This window comes from Oryctolagus cuniculus, chromosome 9 (assembly GCF_964237555.1).
Source record: "Oryctolagus cuniculus chromosome 9, mOryCun1.1, whole genome shotgun sequence".
Taxonomy (NCBI): Eukaryota; Metazoa; Chordata; class Mammalia; order Lagomorpha; family Leporidae; genus Oryctolagus; species Oryctolagus cuniculus.
Window position 1 is genome coordinate 137,492,896 of NC_091440.1, and position 23,201 is coordinate 137,516,096.

The 23,201-nt window shown below is 63.7% G+C and overlaps 1 protein-coding gene across 3 annotated transcripts in view; it reads right to left on the reverse strand.

Annotated features, from left to right (window-relative positions):
* Nucleotides 1-23,201, reverse strand: part of VDR (vitamin D receptor) — a 39,901-nt gene that overhangs the window by 10,952 nt on the left and 5,748 nt on the right. For all 3 annotated transcript variants that reach the window (XM_051850427.2, XM_051850428.2, XM_051850426.2), the window contains 5 exons: nucleotides 15,677-15,718; nucleotides 14,963-15,110; nucleotides 7,043-7,173; nucleotides 1,153-1,337; nucleotides 908-1,016 (listed from right to left, as the gene is read on the reverse strand). In XM_051850427.2, the coding sequence (XP_051706387.1) occupies nucleotides 908-1,016; nucleotides 1,153-1,337; nucleotides 7,043-7,173; nucleotides 14,963-15,108 (571 nt within the window). In that variant the 5' untranslated portion in view covers nucleotides 15,109-15,110; nucleotides 15,677-15,718. The remainder of the gene's footprint in view (nucleotides 1-907; nucleotides 1,017-1,152; nucleotides 1,338-7,042; nucleotides 7,174-14,962; nucleotides 15,111-15,676; nucleotides 15,719-23,201) is intronic.

Here is a 23,201-nt window from a genome sequence, read left to right on the forward strand (position 1 = left end):
GTCTGCAGGGTGTCACGGAAAACACACAGGATGGAAAAACCATGCACGACTTGAAGAAACGTTTGCACCAAAATCAGTATCTTTCCTTCTATTTCCCACGAATGTTGTGGGAACTCTCCAGGGAAGACCTTCCAGCATCTATCCATGATAAGCATCTTCTAAAATGAAAAGCGCTAACTTGTGCACACAGACACTGAGTGCGTCACAGCTGGGGTTCACGCCCCCTGTCAGTCAGCTGTAAGTGGCGTCACTCCAGCTGGCACGGAGCTGCCGAGACGCGGAAGGGGGACTTGGATGGCAGTGGGGAAGGGCAGGAGTGGGTGCAGAATTAGCACAGGGGGCCCACACCAGAATCTGGGGGTGGGGATCTTGCTGGCACTGACCCCTCCCATCTGTCCACCCATGAAGCTTCATCTGCCGCCTCTGTCCAGGCCGTGCTGGGACCCCATCCACCCATCCTGGTCCCAGCACTGGGGCCGCAGGTGGCGGATCTGGGGCTCAGCTTGCTTGGAGTGAGGGCTTTCTCCATCCCCATCCTCCTAACAACCCCTGGTGTGGGACAGCAGGGCCAGTTGAGGGGCGGAGGGAGAACAGGGCAGGTGGCAGGGTGAGTGGTCAAGGGGTGTGAGAGGAAGAGCCGTCTCCCACGTGCAGGTGGCAGGGCCCAGACTGGGGGTGCTGCAAGGGGCTACTCCAAATGCCCCCTCCCAGGGGACTTGGGGACAAAACACTCTCACAAGGAGCCAGGAGAGCTCCAGGGAACGGCCATGGGCAGAACCTGGCCCCACAGAAGGGGCCTGGGCGAGAGGCGGACCCTAGCCTGGCCTCCTCCCAGCACAGGCCTGGGGCACGTTCCCCCACCCCGGCCAGTGCACTGGGCTGGGCTCTCGCAGGGGGCCCTGGGTACCTGAGAAGGAACTGAGGTGGTCTGAGCCCGAGCAGCAGGAGTCCCCGGAGCAGCTGGGTGTGGGCTTCCACGGGTGGCTCTGTCCACGCTCCGCCTCGCGGATCGGAGGCTGCAGGGAGACACGGGGTCTCAACTCTCCCATCTCCAGGGAGGCCCATGGGCCAGGGCTGTCCAGTGCTCCAGGGCCAGGAACCTGCCAGGCTGGGCCCCACCCCCACCCCGCTCCTGCTGCCGGCAGCACACACCCGGAACTGGCAGAAGTCGGCATAGGTAGGGTCGTAGGTCTTGTGGTGGGCGTCCAGCAGGATGGCAATGATGCGCTGCTGCTCGTCGGACAGCCTGGGCCGCAGACTGTCCCTCAGGGCCTCCTCCTCCTTCCGCTTCAGGATCATCTCCCGCTTCCGCTGCACCTCCTCATCCGTCAGGATGACTGCGGGAGGGGTGGGAAGCGCGGGCAGTCGGCGACCGCCTGGGCCCGCACAGGCATGCGGGGGACCTGGGGGTCTCCAGGTGAGAGGCAGGCGCCTGGGAGAAGAGGCAGAGCCCAGGCCAGGCAGGAAGGCCCCTTCCCAAGCACAGACTTCAGGAGGTGGGGACCGCAGGCCCCTGGGACGGGCTCAGCACACACGCCCGCCCTTTCTTGCTCCTTCCTCTAAATGGTGCAGGCGTGTGCGTGTGCGCACGTGGGTGCACGTGAGTGTACAGCGGCAGCCCCGTCTGGAAGGCTGGGCCGTGCTCGGATGGGAGGCTGTGCAGAGCTCCCTGCAGTGCCCAGCCCGCTCCCCAGGTCCCACCCACACCCACCCACACAGGACGCGGCGCCTGCCTGCGGGCACAGCAGCCCCTCCCCCGCCGGCCTGGCCTCGGCATTTCTGCCCAAGGCGGTGCCCGCATGCTGCCGTCTCTGGCCCCAGCAGGCCTCGGAGGCTGCCTGCCCGGCTGTGCCGGGAGCGGGTGCCCAGGCCTCGACTTGCAGCTGCTCGCTCTGAGGCGCTGCCAGTGCTCTGCCCACAGAAGCGAGGCTTTCCCAAGAGCAGCAGCAGGAGCCAGAGCCCCACGCTGGGTCCCGGAGCTTCGGCAAAGGCCGACAGGGCCCGGACCTCATGCAGGGGAGCACGGGGGAGTCAGAGTGTGTGTGCACGTCCAGAGCCTCGGGCAGAAGGAAACGGGGCTGGCAGCCAGAGACGCAGGGTTCCCCCAGCTGGAGGCAGGCCGGTGCAGGAGCCTGACCTGGCTGCCCCAGAGCCGCCGGCCATCCGCCCCCGGGGTCTTGGCCCCCAAGGGCATCTTCCTGGAGGAGGGGCTGCGCTGGGGCTGTGGTGGCTGGGCTGGGTGTGGAGGGTGCTCAGAAGCCCTTCCCGGCTCCTGCCCACTTGCCACAGCCAGGTCACAGCCTCCCAGACCCTTGGACGCAGCCTCCCACCTTGGGCACGTGGCGTTGGCCTGTGCACGCAGCCAGCTCTGTCTCCACGCAGGCCGAGCCCCTGCGCCAGGCTGCCTCCCTCGGCTGAGTGAGATCTGGCCTCCCTGATCTGCGCGGGGCGCCCCCTCTCTGCCTGCTGCACAGCTTCCCTGTTCACTGGGCACCTGGGCGTCTCCCGCTTGAGATATCCAGGGTTAGCCAAGGGTTCAGAGCCCGGAATGTGCTTAAGAAGCCGAGATAAGGGCCACTGAGCTGTATGGGCCCGCCCTAGGTGTGCATCTCCCCCCAGGAGCCGGGCACTGTGGTGCCCACGTCAGGAGTCACCAGCGATGGATACAATGTAGCAGGCACCACACTGACCACTGCCCACACCCTCACCAACCTGGTTACTGCCAACAACCCGCAAGGCAGGTGCTGCCATCGGCTTCACACATCTCACCCGGCCACACAGCCAGCAGACTGGGTCAGGCTGGCTCTGGAGTCAATGGGGCTAGCCACTGCGCTGTACTGCCTGGGTGGGACTCCAGCCTCAGCCTCAGAGTGCTGACGCCCAAGTGCTGCTGCCCAATTCCAGGAGCTCCTAAGTGACCGGAGTCACCTTGTGACCTCGTCCTTCCCATCCCTGGCCTCAAACCACCCCCGCTCCCACAGGGCTGCAGAACAAACGCTGAGCCGTGCCCATCTCTACCACGGGTCAGGGGCTGTCCACGGCCGGTGCTGTCGCCACCCAGCAAAGGCTGCCTAAAGGCTATTCCTTCCCAGGGACAGACACGAACACTCACTGCCACACGCAGAAAGGGACCTGTCTGGGGGTGGAAAGCTGTTCACCAGCATGAGGGTAAACAGGCCCGAAAGGGTGCTGGGTGGGCTCCCGGGTGGACGGAGCGTGAGCTCTGGGCCCTGACACTGGAAAGCTCCAGGGCTGCTCCACAGCTTCCTACGCCTGCGGAGCTGCTGGCCCAGGCTGGAGTGGTTCTGGGCAGCTGTCCCCATGCCACACACGGCCCTGCCTCTGCGAAGTCAAGATCTGCTCAAAAGTGATTTGCAGACCCTCGAGATGCCCGTGGCAGCCGAGTGATGGCGGAGGGTAGGAACAGTCCTGCTGCGGAGTGTCCCTTGGGGGAAGGCTGGGACCACCTGCAGAGCTCCTGGGGAATGGGCAGGACTCTGGGCTGCTTCCAAGGCTCTACCTTATTTTCTGCGGGAGCTCTGATTTCTTTAGGCCCCTGTCACACACAGGCTAGTGTCTACCTTCCCAGCCGACATAAGGACTGGCAGGGTCACGAGTGACAGCCATTTTCAGATGTGACAGAAACACACTGCTGCAGAGACCAGGGCAAGGTGCAGAGACACCAAGGAGCAGACACTCGCGCAAAACACACTCACTGAGCACCTGCTGCACAGCAGATTCTGTGGGGCACTGAGAAGACACACACCCAGGAAAACACCAAACAGGCTGACACGACAGGCAGTCCCTGTGCAGGATGGGGTAGGGAACAGGCTGACATGACAGGCAGCTCTGTGCAGGATGGGGTAACAAACAGGCTGACACAACAGGCAGCTCCCCCTGTACAGGATGGGGTAGGGAACAGGCTGACATGACAGGCAGCTCTGTGCAGGATGGGGTAACAAACAGGCTGACAAAACAGGCAGCTCCCCCTGTACAGGATGGAGTAGGAAAGGCTGATATGACTAGAAGCTCCTGTTCAAGATGGAGTAACAAACAGGCTGACACAACAGGCAGCTCCCCCTGTGCAGGATGGGGTAGGAAATAGGCTGACATGACAGGCACCCCACCCTGCTCAGGACAGGGTAGCAAACAGGCTGACACAACAGGCAGCTCCTCCTGTGCAGGATAGGGTAGCAAACAGGCTGACACAACAGGCAGCTCCTGTGCAGGATGGGGTAGGGAACAGGCTGATGTGACAGGTGGCTCCCCCTGTGCAGGATGGGGTAGGGAACAGGCTGACGTGACAGGTGGCTCCCCCTGTGCAGGATGGGGTAGGGAACAGGCTGACATGACAGGTGGCTCCCCCTGTGCAGGATGGGGTAGGGAACAGGCTGATGTGACAGGTGGCTCCCCCTGTGCAGGATGGGGTAGGGAACAGGCTGATGTGACAGGCAGCTCTGTGCAGGATGGGGTAGGGAACAGGCTGACGTGACAGGCGGCTCTCCCTGTGCAGGACAGGGTAGCACAATCAACAAGCATAACATCAATGATGATGTTTCTTAGATTCCCAGAGCATAAACCCAACGAAGACCTGGGGACAGAAACGCAGCCCCCTTGGAACAAAGCCATCCGCACCCCTGCAAATGCACTAGGCCTGCCCTAGCGTGGAGCCCAAAGACCTGGCTTTGGGAGCCTGGTATTTCACTCCCTCCACTACTGAAAAACACTGCATTCACACACTTGGGCACTGTGACAATCCCAGGAGACATGCGTGTGCCAGACATAGGACCAGCATGCAGGAGGTGGGCACAGCCGCCCCGTCCATGCTCCCCCTTCCCTCCCTCGGCCTCCTGCTCTCTGAGGTTTCACACGTGCTGAGACTCGATTGTCTCTGGGAGCCCAGGACTCAGGGATGACAGCCAGCCCAGGTGAACGGCAAGCAGCCCCGGGGTTTGGAGCAGGGAATCGGGCCTGGCCACCCTGGCCACTCCTCCCACATCTGGGCCAACCAGAGGTCAGTCTGCTTAGTCGGCCCTCCTTTCAGGGCAGGGGACAGAACCCAGTGAGGCCACCCTGAGGGTTCAGTTGCAAGGGCAAGGCCCGGCTCAGCCCTGCTCCCTGTACCTGCGACACAACCACGGCAGGGGACAGACAGCGAGGCTGGGGGGGCACATGGTGAGGCTAATGGGGGGGACAGCAAGGCTGGGGGGGACAGTGAGACTGGTGGTGGGGACAGTGAGGCTGGTGGGGGGCACATGGTGAGGCTGGTGGGCGGGACAGCAAGGCTGGGGGGACAGTGAGGCTGGTGGGGGGGACAGTGAGGCTGGTGGGGGGCAGACAGTGAGGCTGGTGGGCGGGGACAGACAGTGAGGCTGGTGGGGCAGACAGTGAGGCTGGTGGGGACAGTGAGGCTGGTGGGTGGGGACAGACAATGAGACTGGTAGGGGACAGTGAGACTGGGGGGAACAGTGAGGCCAGTGGGGAGCAGTGAGGCTGGGGGGGACAGTGAGGCTTGGGGGGACAGTGAGGCTGGTGGGTGGGGACAGTGAGGCTGGTGGGGCAGACAGTGAGACTGGGGGGAACAGTGAGGCCAGTGGGGAGCAGTGAGGCTGGGGGGGACAGTGAGGCTGGTGGGGGACAGACAGTGAGGCTGGTGGGTATAGTGAGGCTGGTGGGGGACAGTGAGGCTGGTGGGGGACAGACAGTGAGGCTGGTGGGTACAGTGAGGCTGGTGGGGGACAGTGAAGCTGGGGGGGACAGTGAGGCTGGGGGGGACAGTGAGGCTGGTGGGGGGACAGACAGTGAGGCTGGTGGGGGACACAGTCAGGCTGGTGGGGGACACAGTGAGGCTGGTGGGGGACAGTGAGGCCAGTGGGGAGCAGTGAGGCTGGGGGGGGGACAGTGAGGCTGGTGGGGAGCACAGTGAGGCTGGCAGGGGATACACGGTGAGGTTGGTGGGATGGCCTCCTCCCTCTCCCTCTCCCTCTCCCTCACCCCCGCTCTCTGTTTCCCTCTGCCTCTTAACCACTGCCCCCCCCCCCCCGAGGCATAGGACAGGGACTTTTGGACACCCGTGAGCCAGGCCCTGTCTGGACCCTTGCTCAGTCCTCTCCTGCATCCCTACTGGGGGCCCTACACCTCTCTTGGTCACCAGGCTCCTGCCCTGCAGAGGCCACAGCCAGAGCCCAGGGCACCTCATTACTCACGCCCACCCCAGGGCCTCTCATCACTCACGTCCACCCCAGGGCCTCACTGGAGCCAGACCCTGCTCCCGGGCCTGAGCCCCTACCTGCTCACTGTCTCGGCGACAAGGCAGGAGTGGGCAAGGCAGGCAGGGACAGGGCTGTCCAGGCCTGTGTGGCCTGTGGGGTGAGGAGGGACATGGGCTGGACTCCTCCTCCTGTGCTGACCGCACTGTTGCTGGCAGCTGGCCTCCATGCTGCCTGTGTTCCCAGAAACAGACGGTTTTTCCCAGTAAGGAAAGCTCCCCCCGGGCCCCGCCCCCCTCACCGTGAGCTTCTCCCCCCCCCCCCCCCCGCCCTGTCCTCACCGCAGGAGGCCCCTGAGCACTTGAGACTCCTCAGGCCTGACCTAGGGCCAGGAGCGGGAGCAGAGCAGGGGCATCTCCCGAAGTCTGCGGCTGTTTTGGTTCCCAGACAACTGCTCTGGGCTCTGAGGCCAAGCACAGGTACGGCTGGAAGCAGCAGCCAGCATGGCCCTGGAGAACCTTCCACCACAGGGACTGCAGAGGAAGCTCTGTGGGGTCGCCTCTGCCCCCTACTCTAGGGGTCAGGGGTCAGAGGTCAGTCCTCAGATCTGCTCGGGCCCGGGTGCCCCACCTGCTGTCCCTCCCAGCTTAGCCCTCTCATCCAGCCCTAACCCTGGAGCCGGGAAGACCAGGGAGTTCTGGAGTGAGGTCACTCCTAGGCCGCTGCCCTGCTCATCCTCCTTGGGGGCCTCCTGGGGGCCCAACTGACCCCAGCAAGGCCCAGAGGGAGGGGCTGGCAGACTCTTCTGTCCCACCCCCCAACCCTCCACTCACACTCCTTCATCATGCCGATGTCCACACAGCGCTTCAGCCTGCAGGCCTGGCAGTGGCGCCGGTTGTCCTTGGTGATGCGGCAGTCCCCGCTGAAGGGGCAGGTAAACAGCGCCTTCCGCTTCATGCTGCGCCTGGGAGACAGCAGGGCTGGCCTGGGTCGGGGCTCCGGGCCTGTGTCTCACAGCGCCTGGCTGCGGGGGCCATCTGTCCGTGGGGACTTCAGGTCTCCGCTTCCCCTCAGCCGGGCTGAGTCTCTCCACGGCCCATGCCTTCTGGGAGGCAGGGGAAGCTAGGTCCCCAGGGACAGAAAGCAGCAAGATCTCTTGGGAGGGAGCCGGCCCCCGACCCAGTACCAGGGCTGGCCTCCAATCTGACGGCCTCTCCTGCTGCAGCCCCCAGCCCCCTCTCAGGGAAGGCCTCGCTTTCGTGTCCCAGGGCAGATGACAGCCGAAGCTGGGGACAGCAACTTCCAAGGGGCTGTTGGCCTCAGAAGCAGCGCCAGCTCCTTCCCACGGCAGACACGGGTTCAGATCCCCACTGAAGGCAATGCAGTGCTCAGGCTCACGAAGACACACACGGGGCAGCCGCTCTCAGCCTTCCTCTGACAGAGGAGCAGGAGGGCTGCACTGACTGAGCCACGGATGGAGGAGGCACAGCTGCGGACTTGAGCCCTTCCCGACTCGCCGCGTCACAGGCGGCACTGCCAACCCAGCCAGAGCGGCAGAGTGAGGCTAACAGTCGGGATCCCGTAGGGGTCTGAGGCTCAGCTCTGAGCTCCATGGTGTTCTCCAGGCCCAGAAGCCCTGGGCCCACAGCACCAGAGGCCGGGGAGTGCCTGCTGCTGGTCTCGGGGCTCTCCAGTGCCGCCCCCGTCCCCCGGGCGCAGGAGGCCCAGTGTAGGGAGGGGCAGCGCCAGGCTGTCAGGGGTGGCTCAGGGCCTAGTCTAGCTGGCCCCCGGCAGGCCTGCCCAGCACAAAGCACTCAGACTACACGCAGGCCTGGGCCACCTGGGGTCAACACGAAGCCGCTCACCTCTCACCCTTAAGCTCGCCGCAGCTTTCCTGAGGGGCAGCAGAGCCTGGAAGCCCATCCCGGAAACCAGCCTTGGTCTGGGCACGGCGCCTGCAAGCCCAGGGCAGGCGGGTGGGGCAGGGAGGCAGGCCTCTCCTCCGCTTCCCCTGTGGTCCTCGGGGGGCCTCCACTGTCACCACAAACACTCACTGCTCCAAACCAAGACCACAGCCTAATTCAGAGCAATCCCTCACTGCCACAGCGGCTCCGCCCTCTCATCCACAGCCTGGCCTGGCCCCTGGGACCACGGGCACTCCCCAGAGAGGCAGGCCCAGGACCCCTCAGAAGCCCTCAGCCCCAGCCAGGCCGGGCTCCCGGGCCTGCTCAGACCCTCAGGACTACCAGCAGAGACAACAGGAGGGCCCTCCAGAGTGGGGGGTGGGTGGCACACAGGGAGAAACCCCCGGGCTGCAGCGTGAGGCCCAAGGGGGCCGAGAAGGGCACTCAGGGCCAGGCCCGGGCACATGCCGAGGGGCATGGGATGGAGGTGCCCTGTTCTGCCGCCTGCACCCCGCCAGGCCTGGGCCCTCCTACCCTGCAGGCTTCACCTCAGCTGAGAGATGAAAAAGGCAGCTAAAAACGGAGCTCTTAAATTATTATTAATTTAATAACCCAGCGCCAGGGCAAGAAGCTCTCTCACCAGCTCCCACAGCCAGAAGGGCCCTTCCTGGAACCCAGCTCCCGAGCTGCACTTTCAGGCCTGTCCAGGCCGAGGTGGCGTTAGTGGGCATGGTCCTACTGGCCCAGAGGCCCTGTCCCTCCCCGCTTTCCTGCCCTCCTCCAGCACTGGGAGGCCCCGTGGAGGCCAGGCCCCACTGCTGGGCCTGAGCCCTGTGGTCCTGGACAGCCCATCACACCCAGCTCAGGAGGGGCAGGGGCGGGCGCCCAGCTAAATATAGATGCAGTTTCTAGAAAGCCGGGGTGAGAGAGGACACTGACCGTCGCTTGTGCCAGAGACCAAGTCATCTAAACATGCAGGAGACAGAAAGCTGACAGCAGCGCCAAGTGCTGGGGCCAGGGCCTCCCCAGGAAAGCAGCGAGGGGCCAGGGCCTCCCCTGGAGACCAGCGAGGAGCCAGGGTCTCCAAGAAGACCCAGAGAGGGGCCAGAGCCTTCCCAGAAGACCAGCGAGGAGCCAGGGTCTCCAAGAAGACCCAGAGAGGGGCCAGAGCCTTCCCAGAAGACCAGCAAGGGGCCAGGGCCTCCCGGGAGACCAGCAAGGAGCCAGGGTCTCCAAGAAGACCAGTGAGGGGCCAAGGCCTCCCAGGAGACCAGCAAGGGGCCAGGGTCTCCCAGAAGACCAGCAAGGGGCCAGTGTCTCCCAGGAGACCACTGAGGGGCCAGGGCCTTCCCAGGAGAGCAGTGAGGGGCCAGGGCCTTCCCAGGAGAGCAGCAAGAAGCCAAGGTCTCCCAGAAGACCAGTGAGGGGCCAGTGTCTCCCAGAAGACCAGCGAGGGGCCAGTGTCTCCCAGGAGACCACTGAGGGGCCAGAGCCTCCCCAGGAGACCAGCGAGGGGCCAGGGCCTCCCCAGTAGGCTGGCAAGGGGCAAAGGCATCAGCAGGGACAGGAGCACCATCCCCAGGAGGCCAACATGGGGTCAGGGGCCTCCCAGGGCTCTGGCCGCACTGCGCTGAGAGGCCAGTGCCTGGGCAGAAATGGGAGCTGGATGCCTGGTGACCTGTGTGAGGGACAGAAGTGGTGACCACGGCCTAGCAGGAGCCCAGTGTGGAGGTGTACATCTTAAATACAGATCATGGCTGTTTGCTATAAACCAACAAAGCAGACGAAGGTAAAAGACAAGCCAACGCCACCCAACAGGGCCACACGCAGGCTCCTAGCAGCTGGCTTTAAACAGCCTGGGAGCAAGCCTAGTGTGGCAGAGTGTGTCCGGCACAGAGAGGGCCACCTGGCCGCGTGCCCCCAGGTGCTGACCATACAGGCCTTGGTGCGAGCTGCCTCCAGGAGCTTGCACCCTGGGTACCCGAGGCCAAGGGCAGCTCTGGCTGCTCTGTCCAGAGAAGCCAAAGACTGGGCCCAAATGCCCATCCATGAAGGCTGAGTTCACTGTGCCAGGCTCTCCATCACCACAATTGTGAAACAGAGGCAGCGGTGGCTGTACAACTGTTGTTAGCAGTGCTGGCCCTGCGGTGCACCGGTTAAGCCACCACCTGCAATGCCTGCATCTTGTATTGGCGCTCCGGAGTCCTGGCTACTGGGTGCTTCTGACCCAGCTCGCTGCTGGTGCACTCAGGAGGCAGCAGGTGATGGCCCGAGACCTTGGGCTCCTGCCACCCACTGGGGAGACCTGGATGGAGTTCCAGGCTCCTGACTTCAGCCTGGCCCAGCCTTGGCCATTGAGACTATTTGGGGAGTGAACCAGGGGATGAAGGATCTCCGTCTCTCCCTCTCTCTCTGTCACTCTGCCTTTCAAACAAATAGTAAGTGAAAAGCTTAGAAGGAAGGGAGCAAGGGAGAGAGGGAGGAGGAAGGAACGGGTGCTCTGTCAGATGACAGCTGGATGCAGAGGAATGATGACTCCACATCCTCGCGTGTGTGACCTTTCACAAAACGTGTAACTTATTTGAAAGGCAAAGTGACAGAAACAAAGAGAAGGAGAGATAGACAGAGAAGCAGACACATCTTCCATCCACTGGTTTACTCTCCAGATGGCCACAGGCTGCAGCATGCTGACGCCTGGGTCCCAGAACTCCACTGGGGTTGCCCTTGTGGGCGGCAGGGGCCCACGTCCTTGAGCCCTCACTGCTGCCTCCCAAATGCGTGAGCAGGGAGCTGGACCAGAAGCACTGGGCATCCGGGACTGGGGCTGGCGCTCTGATCCAGGACGCGGGTGTCTCAGCGCTGGCTCCACCTCCTTTCCTGTGCAGTGAGCCTGCTGGCCGGGGAGCCCCCAGGAGGGGTGCAGAGCTGCCTGTGGGGAGTGGCACGCTCTGCCTCCGTGCTTTGACTGTTTGCTGCATTGTCTGAGCCCACAGGCAAACATTATTTTGTGAAATGTCCACCCCACTAGAAAACCAGAGGGAAATACAGGCTTTGATGGATCCTTCCGTGTTTAAGTCCTGATGCACAACCTGGGCAGTTACTTAGCCTCCCTAGGCCTATACAACAGAACAGCCCTGACGACAGGGCACTGTGGACGGCAAAGGCACTCAGGGGAGGGAGGGGCGGGGGCCCGGGCGCAGACGCCACGTCTCACACCTGCTCTCGGGTCAGGGTGTGGCTTGCATGCTGTTGCTCCTCAGCCCAGGGCAAACCTCCCCCCTGCCCCCGCGCAGTCCCAGGGGCCGAGGAACCCTGACTGGCAGGAGACCCTTGGCCCAGCCCTTCTTCTCTGCTGCCTGCTGCTCGGGGGTCCCAGGGTGGCAAAGGGGAGGGAAGGAATGCCTGTCCCCGGGAGCAGAGGCACCGCAGGTGCTGCGCCACCCACCCACAAAAACGGTCTTGTCCCCTGCAGACCCCAGCCCCACAACCACCTTCCAGAACGGTCCACCCCCACTCTGCAGCGGCAGCAAAAGGCACAGGGAGTTGAGTGGTTCTCGCCATGTCACACAGCCTGGAACTAGGGTCTGACTCAGCGCATCCGGTCCTCATCACAAGCCACCGACTCTCCATCCATGCTGGGGCACCAACCAAAACTGTGGGGCTGTGAGGCGCCTGGATGCGCGCAGAGAGGGTTCTGGGAGAGCTGAGGCTGAGCCACGCATGACGTCCTCAGGACACAAAGCAAGGGCCCAAGGACACGTGAGGTCTCTGAGCCCTTGCACTTGTCCTCGGGCAGATCCCCGGCCTCCTCCACCCAGCACCTCTCTTGTCCACCACGGGAGACGCGCCTCACCCCTCCCGCTGCTGCTGGCCTGGCACAGGCTTCCTCCTGGCCACTCCTCAGCCGTGCCCTGAGCCGCACACGCCCTCGCGGCCTCTCAGCTCCTGGCACTTTGATCCTCTGGGCACCTCTGCCCGACTTCTCTGCCTCCCTTCCTGTCCAGAGTCTGCGAGAGGTCCACACACAGCCTGCTGATGCCCCTCACGATCCTCAACCTCCCCACGCCACCCTGTGCTCCCTGCACCCCTAAGACCCATCCTTACAGGGTCTGGGGACTCACAGCTGACACACGAGGTGCAGGCAGGAGGAAGGCAGCACGGAGCAGCAGACAGAAGATGCACCACCGGAGGGCCTGTGGGAGGAGCTGACCAGCAGCGGCCTCTCGTCCCCGGCCAGAGCAACGGGACAGTGGTCTCTTTCCCCTTCCTTCCTCCCTGGGGCCCGACTGAGTCTTGGGCTTGCCGGCTGACCACAGTGGCTCCCGGGCCACTCGAATGGTTGAACTAACGGTCAAGCATAATGGCCAGGCCCCAGGGCCCAACAGGAAGCAGTGTTTCCGAGAACCACCGCCGAGGGCCTCGCCCCTGCACGGCATGCACTTGCCACCTCACGCCAGAGCACCAAGGCCACCGTCCCGGGACCCGAGTTCCACTGACAGAAGGAACAGCAGGGTCCTCCAGCCATGGGGCAGGGGCAGGGAGGACCCGCGGGACCCGCGGGGGTTCTAGGTGCATGGTGGCCGCGGAAGCTGGGCTGGCGGGCACTGAGCGCCACTCCAGGGACACGGCTCATCACCAGCGGCCCATGCGTTTCCTGCTCAGCTGTGCCGACCGCTCCCGTCTTGGTGTCGGGGGACTGCGGTGAATCCTGACACTGCCAGCAACAGTCATGAGAGCGTGAAAGCAGGGCCGTCGCTGCCCCGCTCGTCTGCCCGGAAATGGCCTCAGGCGTGCTGCAGGGGGCAGAGTCCACAAACAATGAGGATCAGCTCTGTGTGTGCTGTGTGTGCTGTGTCTGTGTGTGCTGTGTGTGTGTGCTGTGTGTTGTGTGTGCCGTGTGTGCTGTGTGTCTGTGTATCCCATGTGTGCTGTGTGTGTGCTATGTGTGCTGTGTGTACTGTGTATGCTGTGTGTACGCTGTGTGTCTGTGTATGCAAACCTGTGTGCTGTGTGTGTGCTGTGTGTCCTGTGTGTGCTGTATGTGTGTGCTGTGTGTGTTGTGTGTGCTGTGTGTGCCGTGTGTGCTGTGTGTCCCATGTGTGCTGTGTGTACTGTGTATGCTGTGTGTCCTGTGTGTCTGTTTATGCAAACCTGTGCGCTGTATGTGTGTGCTGTGTCTGTGTGCTGTGTGTGTGTTGTGTGTGCTATGTGTGCTGTGTGTGCTGTGTGTCCCATGTGTGCTGTGTGTGTGCTGTGTGTGCTGTGTGTACGCTGTATGTCCTGTGTGTCTGTGTATGCAAACCTGTGTGCTGTGTGTGTGTGTGTCCCATGTGTGCTGTGTGTACTGTGTATGCTGTGTGTCCTGTGTGTCTGTGTATGCAAACCTGTGAGCTGTATGTGTGTGCTGTGTGTCCTGTGTGTGCTGTATGTGTGTGCTGTGTGTGTTGTGTGTGCTATGTGTGCCGTGTGTGCTGTGTGTCCCATGTGTGCTGTGTGTGTGCTGTGTGTGCTGTGTGTACTCTGTATGTCCTGTGTGTCTGTGTATGCAAACCTGTGTGCTGTGTGTGCAAACCTGTGTGCTGTGTGTGTGTGCTGTGTCTGTGTGTGTGCTGTGTCTCTGTGTGTGTGCTGTGCATCTGTATGTCTGTGCACGTCTGTGTGTGTGTGCTGTGCCTGTGTGTCTGCCTCTGTGTGTGTCTGTTCATGTTTATCTCTGAGTGTGTCTGTATGTGTCTGTGCACGTGTCTCTGTGTGTCTATCTCTGCGTGTGATTGCTTATTTTTATAGATCAAACAAAATCTGAGCCAAACCACAGACTTGCTGGTTCCTGAGAAGGTGCAGTTGGCTCAGTCCCCAGGACAGGAACAGTGAAAACACTGGGCAGACGGAGGGCAGGGGACAGAGGCAGCTCCTGCCCCAGTGCCCAGCCTTGCAGACTGTGGCTGTGGGTGTGTAGGGAGGGGCCGCCCTGTACCCACACCGCAGGTTTCTGGCACGCGCACGGGCAATGCCATCTCCCACACCTGGCCTTGGGCACGACTCATCCTCCGTCTCCCAGTCTTCACATAGCTGTCTCCTGGGGACCCAGCCCCGCAGCGTGATGAGGGCGGCAACCACAGGGGCACTGGAGGGATCTGGGGAACTGGCGACTCCAATTCCCCAGATCGACAAGCAGCCAGCTACACATCTGGGGCAGGAGGCTGGGGGGGGGGGGGGGTGAGGCATGGACTCGGCGAACCAACCCAGCGGCCACAGAGAGCCCCACGCAGCCAGCTGCCAGACAGCAGCGCCCAGGTCACGGCTCCCCTTCAGGCCTGGGAAGCAGTGAGCGAGGGCGGCTGCTGGTTGCTGAGACCTGCGACTCCCACAGGGCACAGCTCCACCCAGGCACTGGCCCCGCACACTCAGAAGACGTTTACCGCCATCTGCGTTCCAAACACCGTGGCACCCACGTGCGACACCTCCTCAGCCCTCACGCCAGCTGTGTGGGTGGGACACTGACACAAGCACACGCGACTGAGAGGTCACAGCGGCACCCCCGCCTGTCTTAGGCTGGGGTCTCCCTTTGGCCCCCGCAGCACTCTCCCACACGGGCTGGGACCCAGGCTGTCGGGGAGAAGCTGGCAGAGCACAGGGTGGGAGGGTGGGGCCAGCCCTACCGGGATCCTGAGCTCGTGAGGCCTGGGGCTTCCGTGGGGCACTGGGAGGGCAGAGCTCAGGTGAGCGACGTCCCGCGGAGCCCAGGATGAGAGAAGCGAGCCCTGGTCAGGAGCCTGCGGCTCCCGTGACACGACACCCCAGGGCGCCCTCCCGGGAGAACCTGCCCCCCAGCCCTGGTGTTGGCCTCACCTGAAGAAGCCCTTGCAGCCCTCACAGGTCATGGCGTTGAAGTGGAAGCCGGTGGCCCGGTCACCGCACACCCCACAGATCCGTGGCACATTCCGGTCGAAGTCGCCAGGGTCAGGCAGGGAAGTGCTAGCTGCCACGGCCTCCATCCCTGCAGGAACCAGGCCAGGGCCGCATCAGGCAGTCAGGCGGGGCTGGCAGGAGGCCCTCCTGGTGCAGCCCTCACCTACCGCCCTCCCGCCCAGTCACTCGGACACTGCACCTCAGGCTCCTCTGGGCCGGGCATCCAGGTCCCAGAGTACGCCCACGCGTGTCGGTGCTGACGGCCCTCGGGACAGACCTGACCTGGCCGGCAGCTCTGCCCTGCCCTGTGTGAGGCAAGAGCCTCATCCCCCACTCAGAGCCCCCCCCCATCTCACACGGGGGCTTCTGTGCCTGGCCAGAGCACCCAGCCTTCGCCGAGTGGCCCGCACCTCTTCTCAGGAAGCAGCAAGCCTGCCTCTTGCTGGGCCCGGAGCCAGGCTTGGGGCTGACCCCAGGACGCCTCGGGATGCTCCCTGTTCTCCCAGCTCTATCCGAACCCTTACAAGGGACAGGAGGAGACATGGGCGCTGGGGTCCTGGCCCCGTGTGCCTGTGGGGGTCTCAGCTGCACTTCTGCTTGGCAAGGCCCCTCCCTCCACCCCAGCCCTCAGCAGCAAAGCCGGCGTGGCAGCACCTGAAGCAGCAGGCGGCGAGCGGGGTCCTGGGATCACAGGATCTGCAGGGAAAGGGGAGACACCACGTTAACACTGCTCCGAGTCCCCGCCAGTCCTCCACAGAGGCCAACAAGCAGGCCCAAGACCGCCGGGCAGGGGCTGGAGACCTGGCGGAGGTCACTGGGTCTCCGCTGGGGGGGTCTCCTCCGCCCTCTCGTGCTGCCAGGAGGGAGGAGCGGCCTCCTTCGAAGGCGACCTGCGGCTCTCAAACCCCCAGCTGAGTGTGGGAGGGAGGTGCTGGCCTGGGCTGGAGCCACAGTGTGCCTGGGACAGGAGCCCCTGGACCTCTCCACAGACACAAAACCCAACTCAGCGGGCGCAGAGCGCCATGCCCGGGAGCCTCCTCTCCCCACGGGCCACCCTGCACTGTACCAGCCCTCTGCTGCTACCCCTTCCCAGGGAAGGGCAGTCGAGGCCCGGCGCTGCCGATCGGCCCGGGAGCTCAGCTAGGAGCCTCTGCTCCTCCGCCTCTCCCCACCCCCAGCCCGAGGCTGACAATCCTCAAAAGCCCGGGGCCACGCCGGCCACGTGCACCCCTGCTTGGGCTTCTCCCAGTCAGTGGCTTTCCCTGGGAGAGCCCACCCTCTCCTCCCCTCGGGGGTCTCGGCGTCTTTGTGCGCACGGCTCTGGGGGGTGCTCCGCACTCGTCCAGGCAGGAGGCGGGCAGCGCTGGCCAGCCACGTCATTGACCCCACAGTCAGCCACGAGAGGCAGAGGAGCAGATCCTGCCGGCAGGGCTCCTTCCTCCAGGCCTGCGCCCCACCCCCCGCACTGACCCCCGTGCTGACCTTGCCTTAGCAGAAACAGAACTCCACTTCCTTCCAGTCATCGAGACCGCAGCCGCCCCTCCCACACACGTGCCGCCGTCTCCCAGCCGCATCCTCGCAAAGCGCACCTGGGAGCGGCCTGTGGGTGGGGGCTGCGTGTCCCGGGCAGAGCCCCCGGGCTCAGCCTCACGGCACCACGTGGGCCAGACCCTCCTCGGAGCCCTGAGCAAGCTCAAGCTGTGACCGAGGAGGACCAGGGACGCAGCCCCCAGGGTCCCCCTCTCAGCTTTCTCCACACCCCTGAGAGCCCAGGGGAGCCGCCACAGGCTGAGGTCTCCAGGGGGAACCAGCAGGAGCCTGGCAGCCCCGTCCCTTTTCCAGGTTGCCCGGGGAGACCCAAACTGGCCCCTGATTGAACCTGGCCGCAAGCTCCCAGCCCTGCTAGAAAGAAATGCAGAGCAAAGCTCTCTTGGTCTTCTGTTCTCAGAGGGAGATGCTCGGCGGGCTCCACGCCGAGGGGCCTGCGTGTGGCGGCCACGGCGCATGCGCACGCTCCCCGCGCCGCCCCTCTGTAACAGCACGGCGCGCCACAGCCAGCAATGCTCTCTCTCCTCCATCCTCCCAGCGCACTCCCTTCTCTGCCCAGGGCAGCCTCAGTGTCACCTCCAGGGTGAACGCCCGGGCAGGGGGTGCTGTCTAGACCATGCCTCCCCGCCTGTCTCCCCAGCCCCCTCCACACACACATGTGCGTCAGACGCATCGAGGATGGCGGCCAGCACACCCACACGCCAGGCCCAGCGGGCATCTCAGAACCCCCAGGCCTCAAGCTTCCCAGGCCCTCCGCGAGGGGTTTGCCGCCTGTGCCGGAGTCTTCTCGGGCCGCTCCACTCCGGGCAAGCCCGCCGGCACGCACAGGCCCAATCACATGCAGCCTCCATGGCGGCCCCCAGCCAGCTCTGGGCCCCACCTAGGCCGAGCAGACCAGGCCGCTCACTCGAGTCTGGGGAAGGACTGGCGGGGCCACCACACCGCACCAGCAGCACCACCGTTGTGCGTTGTGCAACATTCGTCAGGAAAGCGTCACCGAAACCACAGCCTCCACAGTGCTTACGCAGAGCGCAGGGGAAGTCCGCAGGATGCCCTGACCTGTGTTTTAGACCCAAGGCGCCCCAGGCAGAGAGGAAGGAGGCTGCCATGGCCTTCATCCCAAGAGGCGTGTCGACAGCTGGGAGCTGCTCCCAGGGCCACTTCCTGGGCAGGCGTGGAACACTCGCCTGGCTGGCCAGGCACACGGGGTGACCCGCAACCCAGCAGCACCAGGAAAAGCTGACCCCGAAGGTGGCGGAAGTGTCGGGGGCTGGAGGTCCGCCGTTCTTCCATTCACTGAGACTTTCCCACCTGCAGGCCACCTTGTGCCCTGGCGAGCACCAGGAGGAGGGAGGCCCCAGGGTCGGGGCAGCAGACACGTGCTTGGCTCAGATCGATTTCCACTCCTTATCGGCAGCAATTATTCCTGCAAGCTGCTTTTTTCCAGTGGAAACTCTGCCCTCAGCTTTGTCAACAAGATCTCTGGGCTGATTACTGCTCTGCAGGCCAGCAGCGAGGGCACCGACGGTGGCCGGAGCCCAGCAACCAGCCCCATCCTAAGCAGTAGCCCGTGCTCTGGCTTCCCAGCTGAAGAAACGGGGGCCGCTGAGGGCAGTGGTCTGTCCAAGGCCACGCACAAGGGCGAGTGCTCCCCCCCCTCCACGCCTGCCCCAGCAGCTACCCGGGAGAGTGCATGGTGCCATTGGAGAGGGCTGGGGGCCCTGATGTGGTCTGTGGGGGAAGACCCAGCACAGAGAACAGATTCAGCAGCAAGGGTCACTCAGCACTCCGAATGACCAGCTGCGGCCCTAGCTCCAGCATCCACAGCCAAAGGTGTGGACAAGGACCCAAGACAGCCAGAGAATATTTTAGAAGGACGTGGCATACGCCGACCTGGCCTCTGCACTCTGGCTGGGTTTTCCTGGGAGACTAGCATGGAGGCACTTCCCACAGGTACCTGTTCCAGGTGAAAGCTGGGACATGTAGGCTCCCTGCCCAGTGACTGGGCGACAGAGCTGGACAATGGGGCAGCCCACGGGAACACAGCAAGGTGGGGGGAGGGCAGGCCCCGCCCACTCTGGGGGACCCAACCTCTGTGACTGTTGGCGCAGCTGACAGCTAAACAGGGTATCTTAAATAAGTAAACAAACAAATGGGGCCGGCGTTATGGTCTAGAGGGTAAGGCCGCTACCTGCCACTGCGGCATCCTGTGTGGGCACCACTTCAAGTCCTGGCTGCTCCACTTTGGACCCAGCTCCTTGCTGATGGCCTGGGAAAGGCAGTGCAGGATGGCACAAGTGCTTTGGCCCCTGAACCCACGTGGGAAATCTGGACGATGCTCCTGACTTCTGGCTTTGGCCTGGCCTAGTGCTGGCCATTGTGGCCATTTGGGGAGTGAACGAGTAGAGGGAAGCTCTCTCTCTGTTTCTGTCTCTGTCTTTGTTTTGCTCTCAGAAGAAAAAATTTTAAAATGGCTTCAGAACAATTGGCAAAACCTCCTCCCCTCTTCCGAGCCTGGCTCTCGTGCCCCAGGGCTCCCCAAGGCTAAGGGTCTGCCTGACGCTGTCCTCGATCCAGTCTGTGCACCCTGGCCACCCTGGTCAGGCTCCTTTTCCTCATCAGTCCTGAGTCACACAATCCTCTGGTGCTGCAGGCCCTGCTGTGCCTGGAGAGAGGTCTGTATCCCAACCCTAAGCCCTTGGCTCCCTGCCTCTGCCCAGCTGCACCCACTGCCCTGCTTCCTTGGCTACAGACAAGGACGCTGGGCACGGCCATCATTGCGGGAACTCTAACAGCTACCAGTGCACTCACTGGGGAACCCCTGGCGGGGACAGGACGCTTGCTCTCAGCCCTAAAATCTCCACCCAAGCACTGCCCAGAAAGCCACATTTTTGCTGAGCTGAGAACCTGACGACCTCAACCCCCATAGCTTCCAAAATGCTGGCTGCTTGCGGTGGGCATAAATGGACAGTTCTAATCTCTGCCAACACACACAGAGCAGCCGAGCCACAAGCTGGACTTCTCCAGAGAAGAGGGCCAGGGCCCCCGGTCAGCTTCACCACCTCCGCTGGGCTCGTCCTGTCCCCACCACCCGGTGAGGTGTCTTAGTATGTGTGCTGCAGGAGCCAGCACAGCCGGGGAAGCTCAGGAGCCCCACGGTCCCCCTGCCTGGGGCTAGGGCAGCACCGCCCCGCAGCCCCCGGCCCCCGACAGCTGGCAGTCAAGCCCTGTAGCAGGCTCCTGCCCTGGGACCCTGCTGAGGGTCCCGGGGTCCTCCAAGGTAGGTAGGACCCCACCAGCTGGGTAGTGGTAAGGGGTGGACGCTTCGCCTGGGTTCCTGCAACTTCCCTGAGGTCCTCACTCACGGCAACCATCACCGCAAGGCAAGCCGGCTGCCCCCCGTTCTGAGCTCAAGGACTCTCCCGGAAGAGCTGGTGAGGGCTGTGCTGTGTCTGGGCTTCTGTCCTCGCCCCTTCAAGCCCCCATGGGGGCCAGGGAGGCTTCAGGGCTCACGTTGCAGTGTGAGCTGTGGCGCGGGGCGGGCCCGTGGAGCGCCAGGGCACTGGGAGACAGGAGCCCACCAGCCACGCCACAGGGAACGCACACCCCTCTCCCCTCAACCGCTTCCCCAGTAAACCCACGGAGACTTGTGGAAGACTCGCAGATCTGGTTCAGGTTCTCAGCCGACCTGACCGGCCTTGACCACGGTGGAGAAAAGAAAATGCAGCCTCTATGTCACGGCTCAGGGGGACAGGCCGGAGCTCGGCCAAGGCCCTGGAGTAAGAACAGCAGGACCTGAGCTGGAAGGGAGAGTGGGGGAAGGCGCTCTGGGGAACCCAGCAGCTGGGACAGAGACACAAAGACCCGCCCAGCACAGCTTGACCCCGCCCTCGAGCCATCGCCAGGGACAACGTTCACGTGTCAGCATTTCAGGCCAAATACTGTCATCTGGAGAATCCTCCCCAGGGCCAGGAAACGTAGGAAACACAGGAGAACCCTGGCCCAGCCCTGCCCGTGGCAGCCACCTCTGCCACCCAGGCGTGAAGCCAGGATGGACTTCATCCCAGAGCAGCTGTCAGTGAGGAGGAGCTGGCAGGGTCTGCACAGGAGCAGGCTCCGCCCCCGCCCTGGCATCTGCCGATGCCCACCTGGGCCCCTGCACCAGGTAAGGGGGTTTCCACAGGCTGCCCCAGAGAAGTAGCCCAACAGAGCAGCTCCGAGGTGAGCAGGGTGAGGCCCCTCCCCTCACCACTCCCTACTTCTCCCAGGGCACCCCCTGGCCTGAAAAACACCCACAGCTGGGCTCATCTGTAGCCCGGATTGAAGTTTAACCGAGAGCAAAATAACCTGCTCAGGGAGCTGTTTTCCGCCCAGCAGCTCGGGGTGGGCCTCGGGGTGGGCACGAGGAGGAGGCTGGCCTCAGCCATCAGTTGCGAGGGCCCCATGCCCACCCTCACCCCACCCACTACTGTCAGCCAGCCTCAAGTGCAGGGGGGCAGCAGACAGGGTGGGGAGGCCTTTGGGAGCCAGGGACAGGGCACTGCCACAGTACCGAGCCACAGACAGGGACACCCACACCATCTGTTTTGTCCACTGAGATAGAACATGCAAGGTGTGTCAGAGAAGTCAATGCACTCCCTAAAAATGTCAGCTGGTACTGGTACTGGGCAATGCTCCCCTAGCCTCAGAGCTGGACACTGGGGTGGGTACAGCCCTGGGCACTGCTCCCCTAGTACCAGAGCTGGACACTGGGGTGGGCACAGGCCCTGGGCACTGCTCCCCTAGCACCAGAGCTGGACACTGGGGTGGGTACAGCCCTGGGCACTGCTCCCCTAGTACCAGAGCTGGACACTGGGGTGGGCACAGCCCTGGGCACTGCTCCCCTAGTACCAGAGCTGGACACTGGGGTGGGCACAGCCCTGGGCACTGCTCCCCTAGTACCAGAGCTGGACACTGGGGTGGGCACAGCCCTGGGCACTGCTCCCCTAGTACCAGAGCTGGACACTGGGGTGGGCACAGCCCTGGGCACTGCTCCCCTAGTACCAGAGCTGGACACTGGGGTGGGCACAGGCCTGGGCACTGCTCCCCTAGTACCAGAGCTGGACACTGGGGTAGGCACAGGCCTGGGCACTGTTCCCCTAGTACCAGAGCTGGACACTGGGGTGGGCACAGGCCTGGGCACTGCTCCCCTAGTACCAGAGCTGGACACTGGGGTGGGCACAGGCCTGGGCACTGCTCCCCTAGTACCAGAGCTGGACACTGGGGTGGGCACAGGCCTGGGCACTGCTCCCCTAGTACCAGAGCTGGACACTGGGGTGGGCACAGGCCTGGGCACTGTTCCCCTAGTACCAGAGCTGGACACTGGGGTGGGCACAGGCCTGGGCACTGCTCCCCTAGTACCAGAGCTGGACACTGGGGTGGGCACAGGCCTGGGCACTGCTCCCCTAGTACCAGAGCTGGACACTGGGGTGGGCACAGGCCTGGGCACTGCTCCCCTAGTACCAGAGCTGGACACTGGGGTGGGCACAGCCCTGGGCACTGCTCCCCTAGTACCAGAGCTGGACACTGGGGTGGGCACAGGCCCTGGACATGCTCCCCTAGTATCAGAGCTGGACACTTGGGTGGGCACAGCCCTGGGCACTGCTCCCCTAGCACCAGAGCTGGACACTGGGGTGGGCACAGGCCTGGGCACTGCTCCCCTAGCACCAGAGCTGGACACTGGGGTGGGCACAGGCCTGGGCACTGCTCCCCTAGTACCAGAGCTAGACACTGGGGTGGGCACAGGCCTGGGCACTGCTCCCCTAGTACCAGAGCTGGACACTGGGGTGAGCACAGGCCTGGGCACTGCTCCCCTAGTACCAGAGCTGGACACTGGGGGGGGTACAGCCCTGAGCACTGCTCCCCTAGTACCAGAGCTGGACACTGGGGTGGGCACAGCCCTGGGCACTGCTCCCCTAGTACCAGAGCTGGACACTGGGGGGGGTACAGCCCTGGGCACTGCTCCCCTAGTACCAGAGCTGGACACTGGGGTGGGCACAGGCCTGGGCACTGCTCCCCGAGTACCAGAGCTGGACACTGGGGTGGGCACAAGCTCTGCAAATCTGCTCATGAGCACCAGAGCTGGACACTATGGGGTTGCACAGTGACCGGGACAGCTTGCCTGAGTCACGGCCCTCGTTCCAGCCAGGGGCTACACATACCACACTCCCTCTGGGAAATGTCCATGCGCCTCACAGCCCAGCAGGTGGGGCAGCAGGGAGTTCTCCCATGGGGGCTTGGCGTTGGGGACGCCCCCACGGGCCCTGCTCGCATCTCCTTCCAGTCGCTGGCCTCTTGGGGGCTTTCCCAAGAGACGCCCCCTCCTTGTGCTCGCTGCCACACCTCGGCCCCCGGCCACACACGTGATCTGACAGAGGCCTCAGGCTCCAGCGCAGTTCGTGGCAGTGGAATCTTCCCTGCGGGGCCCCTCCCCCACTCCTTCGCATGGCACCCAGCACGTGGGTGTGCTTGCCAGGGAGGCTGGGCAGCAGAACCTGCCCGCCCTGGCAGCAGCCGTTGCTAACAAAGAACTCTGCCCTGAAGGTGTTGCCCAGCTTCTCCCCCTTGGCCTCAGACCAGCAGGAGAGGGAGC